The sequence below is a fragment of the Phaseolus vulgaris genome, chromosome 9 (assembly GCF_000499845.2).
Source record: "Phaseolus vulgaris cultivar G19833 chromosome 9, P. vulgaris v2.0, whole genome shotgun sequence".
Classification (NCBI taxonomy): Eukaryota; Viridiplantae; Streptophyta; class Magnoliopsida; order Fabales; family Fabaceae; genus Phaseolus; species Phaseolus vulgaris.
Window position 1 is genome coordinate 26465490 of NC_023751.2, and position 9318 is coordinate 26474807.

A 9318-nucleotide genomic window follows, 5' to 3' on the forward strand; every position below is an offset into this window, starting at 1 on the left:
TCATATAAAACACTTCCTTGTGTGCAAAAAGTTTTGTGGATCCTTCATTACAACCTGCAACCAAATAATGAATTTAACTTACATGAACAAATTGATATCTATAGAACATTTGTTGGGTTTAAGGTCACAAACCTAAACAACTCTGATGCATTTCATTCTTGAGATATTGGTAAATTAGTTTGGACTGAGTTCAACAATGAAAGGAAGCCAACAGACCCCGTACTTGACACCTACACTTTATTTCGTAGTAATTAAACAAAACAAGAAGTTCCAAACGTGAAAAATAGTGAAGAAGTACAACAACAAATACAATAGACACGTACCCCTGCAATTGCATTAGTCATCCCATTGAATGTATTCATGTTCCCTTCAGTTTGATCAGGCAGATTTGCTTGAACACCTCCCACATAACTTCCTTCCTCAATTCCCTAAGGCATTTAGTTTTGAATTAGATATAATATTTACATTTGACATATCAAAGTAAACAAAATAATGAAAAGGTAATGAAAAGAAATAGTTTTACTAACCGTAATTGGCTGACTAGGAAGTTGACGTCTAGTACATGTATTTTTTCTTCTCGAAGCCTTTTCACACCTGGATTTTTGTCGTGTTGATCGCGGCCGACCCTTTCTTTTCACAAGTATAGGGCTACGGATATCACCGTTGATGTTGATTGTTGTGGTAGGAGTATTTGGTGTTGGTTGTTCAGGACCTCCACAAATGTTATGCTTTGTCCTATCTTGATCATGTCTTCGTTGACCATATTCCAACACAAATTTGTCAAGTTCTTTATGCAAGATTTCTATTGTATTAATTTCCCCGCTGGCATGTTCAGCTATGTCATAAAACTTCTTGCACAATCCATCATACCTTTTAACTTGTGGATCCTTGTCTTTTGTGCCAAAGGATGATCTTATGTACGTGTGCTTTCGCCTTAGATTTTTACTCCACCTTTCCAATACATACTTTTTTGGGACTTTTGTCACTTTTTCTTGAGCAAGGACAACAAGGCAGTGCCGACACAAAATTCCCCTAAATTCAAATAATAAGCAAGTGCAACATACATGTAGTTGTTCACGGTCAAAAAGAACTACTACATTGCGGTGTTCAGGTTTACCATTTTGGAAAGACTCCTCTACAACAGTGAAACGACATGCATCACCCTCAATATAGGCATTAGTAACAGCACAATTCATTTTTCCTCTAAACTCCCCTTGCACCTCATTCAATTTTGCATGTGTGTATTCCGATTGGAACTGTCTTTCAATGCCTGATAGAGATGTGCAGGGAATTATGGTGTTAAGAGAAGCAAAATCCGCTTCACACTCTAATTCGGCCTTATGTTGCAGAGCGTTCTCATACTGTTGCACAAATTGTTGGAGACTTGTGCTTGAATTAATGTACCCGTCAAAAAAAGCATTCATGCTTTCACTTCTTTGCGTTGTTGACATTCCGGCCCAAAAAAATGATTTTAGATAACAAGGAACCCAACGATGTCGTTCTTCAAATAATGTACTAAGCCAATCGTTTGTACTTAAGTTAAACATATTTATCAAATTTGCCCACGAAGACAAGAAATCATCAACACTTGTGGACTCATAGACTACTGTCTTCATTCCACGTTTCATTTCCTTGTACTGACTATATCCTTGAAGTTTTTCTGGTATTTTTTTCATAATGTGCCAAATACACCACCTATGACGTGCATTTGGGAACACAACTTCAACTGTAATTTTCATTGCCCTGCATTGATCGCTCACAATGCCTACAGGGCGTCTGTTTGACATGCAACGCAACCAACTTTGAAAAAGCCACACAAAAGCATTAGTGTCCTAAGAAGATAGGAGTCCACATCCCAACAATATTGATTGACCGTGATGATTTACACCAACAAAAGGTGCAAACGGCATATCATACTTATTTGTTAGGTATGTGGTATCGAAACATAAAATGTCTCCAAAACTATCACATGCTGCCCTGCTTCTAGCATCAGCCCAAAATACATGTCGTATGCGGTTATCATCGCCCAAATGAATGTCAAAATAAAATTGTGGATTCAATTCCCTCATGCGACAGAAATGATTTAAGAGAGCTTTTCCATCACCTTCCTTCCCCAATGATCTCCTACTTTGGGCAACATAATTACGCACATCTCGTTCAACAAAGTCGAGATTCTCGTAACCACCAGCAGCAAACACAAAAGACCTAAAAGTCTTATTTATACGAACCCCAGCATCGTCATTAATATCCAACACTCTTTTTGTCTGCAAAGATATTTTCCTATTACCGTGAAACAATCTAGAATTCGTCGGGCTCAATTGATGTGAGTGTTCCTCGTGTACCGACATAATATACCACTTGACTTCTTTTATTCCAACAGTTATACGAGCCGGACATTCAACCGTCTGAGTAAGGTGAGTGCTTAATTCTGGTGGAATCGCAGACATGTAATTTCCAACCCTAGCACATACCAAGATGTAGTACCTTAATTCCTTGTCAGGTCCTTTTTTCGAACTTCGAGTTCTAATTGCAAAACCCTTTTTAATGCCATATTGTCGGTAATAACTTTTCACGGCATCTGCAGTGTCAAAACACATTCCAACTGTAGGAGCTGATTCATCAACTACATTTGGAACGGACTCATCAATATTGATCTGAGAATCTGTATCAGGAAGTATATTTGCCACATAATCATTCTCAGCTAAATGATTCGAATGCTGAGATTCTTCAAAGAACGGAATGTCATCAAGTGACAAATCTGCCATTACCTTAAACCTGTTGTGTGTACAATGCTTAGCTTAACTGACATTGACAAAAAACATGAATTCATATGTATACAATTTTGTTTAATTTATAAATTAACTTAAACATTTCAAACAATGAAAAAAATAAATCTACTACATTATTAAAGAACTATGACTAGTTTTATGCATTATTTAACAATTTGCACAAAGTTACAAATAAGCTATGTATTGAATGCAAGAGTACCTTCACCAACAGAACCTTCAATGGTTATCTGCTAACTTGAATGTGTAGTTAATGCAATGAAGAATAATGAAGAAGAACTGTTGCTATCAATGAATGCTGACAGTGTTGGACGTTATCTGCTCTTGAATTTGTAGTTAATGCAATGAAGAACAATGAAGAAGAACTGTTCCTATCAATGAATGCTGACAGTGCTGGACGTTATTTGCTCTTGAATTTGTAGTTAATGCAGTGAACAACAATGAAGAAGAACTGTTGCTATCAATGAATGCTGACAGTGGTGGACGTTATCTGCTCTTGAATTTGTAGTTAATGCAATGAAGAACAATGAAGAAGAACTGTTCCTATCAATGAATGCTGACAATGCTGGATGTTATCTGCTCTTGAATTTGTAGTTAATGCAGTGAACAACAATGAAGAAGAACTGTTGCTATCAATGAATGCTGACAGTGGTGAACGTTATCTACTCTTGAATTTGTAGTTAATGCAATGAAGCACAATGAAGAAGAATTGTTGCTATCAATGAATGCTGACAGTGCTGGACGGGGTGCTGGACGGGGTGTTGGACTTTAAGGAAGGGCACACACTTTCTCTTTAATGTGTGAATGGAAAAATCAGCATTTGTGCCATTGAGGAATGAACCCCACCTGCAAAAAAGTAAAGTTAAAGTAGGAGCAAAACTATCCTTGCACGTAACATTCATGGCAAATTCAGCATTTATTGCCATTTTAAGAAGAGTACTGTACTGCACCTCACCTTAAAAGATATTTTAAATAAAATTATTGTTGCATTTATGCTATGTTATTAATTAGACAAGACATTTGCTTTTTCCTTGCTTGAAACGTGAACATGTGCCCAACGTTCATCTTTATATGGCACTCACCTAAATTGCACCACACCTAAACTGCACCTTACCTTAAAAAATATTTAAAAAAACAAATTATTGTTGCATTTATGCTATGTTATTAATTAGACAAGACATTTTCTTTTTCCTTGCTTGAAACGTGAACATGTGCCCAACGTTCATCTTTATATGGCACCTCACCTAAACTGCACCACACCTAAACTGCACCTCACCTTAAAAAACATTTAAAAAAACAAATTATTCTTCCATTTATGATATGTTATTAATTAGACAATACATTTGCTTTTTCGTCCCTTTTCCTTCCTTCAATAACATGTGCCCAACGTTCATCTATATATGGCATGCGATAGGATGAATTTGTTGAACTATACATCCATTCCAAATGGAGTCATGGGAAGGGCTTGATATCGACGACAATGACATTGGTAGTTATGTACGACGTTGCAACTCTACTACCAATGTTATTCCGGGACCAGCTGGTAATGTGCAAGCCATGATTCTTAATCGGAACTTTAAGCAGCCAGTAAACACTCAAGAATTTATAAACCGTATAGGTCAACAAACTTATGACCGTGATTTTACATCCAACCAATGGAAATGGGCAGAAAAATTCCTTCAATTCCAGGGTAATAATACTCAATCACGTTTTTTAGAATGGAACAACAAAAGTTTATGTCTAATGATGTTTTCATTTTATTGCGAAGGAGAAATTGAAGGACGTGGTTCTGAACAGAGATCATTCCTGGGAAGTTTGAAAGAATTAGATGTTTTCCCACTCTTAAGTTGTCTAATCACATCATGCAAGCACAATGGTCTAGGAGACATGTTAATAACAATTAAGGTAATATACCTATTATGTAGTCTTTCTTACATTTTGCAAAAGAAGTTGTATATTAAATTTCTTGCTTTACAAGATCCGACGGGGACTGCAAGTGCAAGTGTTCATGGGAAGGTTTTAAAGAATGAAGAATTTGGTTCTCTAATTGAAGTTGGCTCTGTCTTAGTCTTAAAGAATGTATTAACGCACGAAAAACAAACTTTTCTTTTACAATTCCATATGTATGTCATTCATACAAGTATTTTTGTGTGTTTTTTAGGTGGGCATTTTCACTCCAAATCGAAGGAACTTCTACCTTAATATCACTCTTAACAACATTGTCAAGGTATGTAGTCAAACAACATAAATATAATACAACTGTGCAGGTTAAAATAATAATCGTCTTCTTTACATTACATTACATGCTTGAAATTAAATTGTCATTCATGTAGGTTTTCAATTCTGACATGTGTCCACTCAGTGACGACTTAGTTCGTGCTTGTCATCCAGCAGTAAGACTTCCACCCACGACTCTAGGTACAATACAAGAAATGAACAACACTTTAAAAACTATAATGAAAGTTGCCCATGTATATTGTCTAACATTTGACTTCCCAATCAATTTTCAGATGCAGAAAAGATGGAGTAATTATTCAAGGCCATCAAAAAATAAGGAATTAGACAATCTTGAATATTATGTAGCTCGAACTTGTATGTGACGTCAAATAATGTTAAATGACGATTATTAACATCTCAGTTTTTTTGGTGTTTTTATGTAAGTGGGGACCCCTTTCATTTTAACTAGGGACCTATGTTGTACTTTTTGCACAGTAATTTAATCCTGCAACTGGGTGATTAGTTTTGGATTTTTTGTCTGCAAAGAGGGTTGAGATGGGAGTCCAGGGACCTCATTGGAGGTTCAGGCCATTCATTGGTGATAGACTACCTCAAATTCTGGTGTTTTGATGTAAGTGGGGACCCCTTTTATTTTAACTGGGAACCTATGTTGTACTTTTTGCACAGTCACTTAATCCTGCAACTGAGTGATTAGTTTTGGATTTTTTGTCTGCAAAGAGGGTTGAGATGGGAGTCCAAGGACCTCATTGGAGGTTCAGGCCATTCATTGGTGATACACTACCTCAAATTCTGGTGTTTTGATGTAAGTAGGGACCCCTTTTATTTTAACTGGGGACCTATGTTGTACTTTTTGCACAGTCACTTAATCCTGCAACTGAGTGATTAGTTTTGGATTTTTTGGCTGCAAAGAGGGTTGAGATGGGAGTCCAGGGACCTCTTTGGAGGTTCAGGCCATTTATTGGTGAAAGACTACCTCAAATTCTGGTGTTTTGATGTAAGTGGAGACCCCTTTTATTTTAACTGAGGACCTATGTTGTACTTTTTTCACAGTCACTTAATCCTGCAACTGAGTGATTAGTTTTGGATTTTTTGGATGCAAACAGGGTTCACAATATAATTGTCACCATTAAGTACAAAGTTCATTAATAAAAACAATAGTACAAAATTAATCAATAACAATACTGTTAATGAATAACAAAATTACAATGGTTTCAACAATGTTAGTAAAGCATACATCCACTAACTTAAATACGGAAAGCACCTAAAAACATATCCATTAATGAATCATCAGTTTTTGGGTTTTTCACCATTCAGTACAAAGTTCATTAATAAAAACAATACTACAAAATTAATCAATAACAATACTGTTAATGAAAAACAAAATTAATCCACTTACACATTCAGAGTTTCCACAATAATTACTCCTGAACAAAATTATTTGATGAGAATCAAATAAAGGAGGCTTTTATTAATGGAGGAAGAGGACATCCACCCTCACATTTGAAGTTCTTCCTTCTAGTCTTCTCAAAATTAAAAGAAGACATAAAATAAAGATGAGGCCCAAGCCCAAAGCCCAAGCCCAAGCCCAAGAAGGCCAAAGCCCAAAGAGCCCAAGTCCATCCCATGAGGGGCAAGGCCAAGCTTTGAAATACTCTTGTATAGTTTTAGGAGGTGTGGTTATTAAATAAAGGAGTGTGAAAATGTAAAATAAAGTCACATTACCCATGTGACTTAGGAGAGTGGTGTAGGTGTAGTTTTTGGGAGGTGTCATAGTAGAAAAAGGTCACACCTCCCATGTGACTTGTTTTTGGTGGGAATTTCAAATGAGTTTATTTGAAATTTCCCACCTATTTTTCAGCACCTTAAGCTATAAATAGAGGTGCTTCCTTTGTAAAATTCAGATTGGAATTAATCTAAGAAAACTCTACTCAAATTTTGAGTGAACTTTGGAGAGCTTTTGGAGCCTTCTTCTCTAGTCTTATCTTGATGGATCATTGGAGTCCTCAAGTGGCGGCATCACTCTCATCTAGGAGCATTCCACACTTCTAGTGGCGAGATCATCCAACTTTCTTCCATCTTCATGAGCACTCTCTTCTCCTTCCTTCCTTCTCTTTCAATTGTTCATGTTGTCTTGTGTTCTTGAGTTGTTTGGTTCGGCTTTTCTATTTTTTTCCAGCACCTATGTTCTTGTCTTTTAATTACACTTTTGTTCGGTTCATATGTTTGCTAATTCAATTCTGTTTGGTCCTTTCAATTTTACTGTTGATTCAATTTGACAATATGTGGAGCATCCAAATGAGTTTGGGATTTGGTACTAGTTTTTGGTGAGTTCTTGTCTTAGAACAATGATCCAACTCTAAGAAAAGTGCCTCTATAATGTCCAGCTCAAGGTGATTCCTAAGAATGTCAAGAATCATTCTCTATATGGCTAGTGGAATCACATCATTATTGGTGCAATACTACAAATTACAATGGTTTCAACAATGTCAGCAAAGCATACATCCACTAACTTAAAAACAAAAAGCACCTAAAAACATATCCATTAATGAAGCATCATTTTTTAGGTTTTTTTGGCTTCCTCCTTGAATATGTGGTCCAAGGTGTTTTCAAAACAACACTCTTGAAACGTTTCCTCGGCTCACCGTTCATTTTAGGAAACATGTTGACTTCTTCATTTGGTTGGACTTCATCTACATGTAATTGTTTATCTTCATGTACATCTTCATGACTGTTGAATTCTTTGGTTCTACTTCATCTACATCTTCATGACTGCTTTCTGCCTTTTTCAAGTATGTGCAATCCATTGCAAGAGGTTCAACTTCAACTACTTCTGACTGAGTATAACGACGAAGACAATTTCTCCTTGCAATTAACTCAACTATGTCATTAACCTCTTTCTCCATACTTGTGATTAATAATTCCTGCTCCTCAGATTTCCGCATCAGTTGAAGAACTTTCACCCTCATTGCACGGACTTCATCCTTTGTTGGTTTCTTCTTCGTAATTCGACACCCAATTTGGTCAAAAGCTTCTTCAACAAATTTATTGCAAAGTTCTTCATTGGAAGCACATAACTCAACAACAACCTGTTTGTTGACATATATAATTCCAAAAATAATTATCTACATTCAAAACAACATTAAGATAATACAAATTACAAAAAAAAAAACATACCTCATTGATGAGCATATATTTATTCACACTCACTAGCCTTATTCATAGATTATTGGACTATAATAATAAATAAATCCATTGTTTTAATTAATATTCTTATAATTGGGTTTATTTGGGCCTTAACTATTATTATTGTTAATTTTGTGTTTTTAGAGTAAATTATCCGGAGGAAGCATCTACCTTTGTGAATGGGCCAAATATGCAAAAGTCCAAGTTGCTTCTTGAACCAAAACAGAAAACAAATTTTGAGGAGAAGAAAGAGAAAATAAAATCTACAATATCTCAGAAACAGAATTGGAAGCAAATCTTTTGCAAAATACAGGAATTCTGGAAAGATGGAAACTTGGAAACGGTTAACAAAATATAAACTACAATATTCTCTCAAGATCCTTGGAGCATAAAAGCCTATAAAAGGACACAAGCATCAAGGAGAAAAAGAGAGAGCTTCATAGGGTTTTCTTATTTTCTTTTCTTATTTGTAATTCTTTTGCCTCCGCATGGAAAGCTAAACCTTTTGGTTGATTCCTTTGTGATTCCCCATTGAGTTCTGAGGTTTTGATCAATAAAAGTTTCTATTTTTAATTCTCTATAGCAGTTGTTTTTATTGTCTAATCTCCTGGAAAACTAGTTTTTGTGAGAGGTTGTACTTGAACGCATGATTGAGAGTCTTCCTTATCTTAAACTTTGGTTTCTTAGTTAGTTCGTATTGTTCTAATTAATTTCTTGGGCGCATGATTCAAGAGAGAGGAGATAAGCATTCCCATGGAGTATACGCATGGAACAAAGTGGGTATTGATTAAATCGGTAGACGCATGCTTTACTGGTGAGCTTCAGTTGAATTAGGTTTGGCGCATGTTCAATCTAGTTTAGCTCTGCTGAGGATTGAGAAAAGAATAATCTTTAGAGAGCCCGTGAAGAATTCATTGGTGGAAGAACTTGGGAGTCAATCTGCATTCTTTACTGATTCAAATCATCATTTATATTTTCTTGCTAAACGATCGTAACCCCTGTTTCTTTACCATTATTGCTAATTTTCATTGTTAGCAGATAGGTTTTGAATTCTATTCACTGAAATTACTATTGGATTCGTTGGGAGACGACTTGGGGTCATCTGACCACA

At 35.9% G+C, this 9318-nt stretch overlaps 2 protein-coding genes across 2 annotated transcripts; both read right to left on the reverse strand.

Moving 5' to 3' along the window:
- Positions 1 to 1739, reverse strand: LOC137822345 (protein FAR1-RELATED SEQUENCE 6-like). Its single transcript, XM_068627228.1, has 3 exons — positions 528 to 1739; positions 324 to 428; positions 1 to 54 (listed from the first exon to the last, which is right to left on the reverse strand). Exons 1-3 carry the CDS (start codon positions 1737 to 1739, stop codon positions 1 to 3), a joined length of 1371 nt encoding a protein of 456 aa, XP_068483329.1.
- Positions 1740 to 1832: 93 nt separating this feature from the next.
- On the reverse strand, positions 1833 to 2765 carry LOC137822346 (protein FAR1-RELATED SEQUENCE 5-like). Its single transcript, XM_068627229.1, has one exon. It carries the CDS (start codon positions 2763 to 2765, stop codon positions 1833 to 1835), a length of 933 nt encoding a protein of 310 aa, XP_068483330.1.
- Positions 2766 to 9318: the final 6553 nt, after the last annotated feature.

Coding starts and splice junctions, on each gene's coding strand:
- LOC137822345 (XM_068627228.1), bottom strand. CDS start 1,739: ATGAAAATTACAGTTGAAGTTGTGTTCCCAAATGCACGTCATAGGTGG. Junction 429..527: donor TTCCTAGTCAGCCAATTACG/GTTAGTAAAACT, acceptor TAAATGCCTTAG/GGAATTGAGGAAGGAAGTTA. Junction 55..323: donor TGACTAATGCAATTGCAGGG/GTACGTGTCTAT, acceptor ATTTGGTTGCAG/GTTGTAATGAAGGATCCACA.
- LOC137822346 (XM_068627229.1), bottom strand. CDS start 2,765: ATGGCAGATTTGTCACTTGATGACATTCCGTTCTTTGAAGAATCTCAG.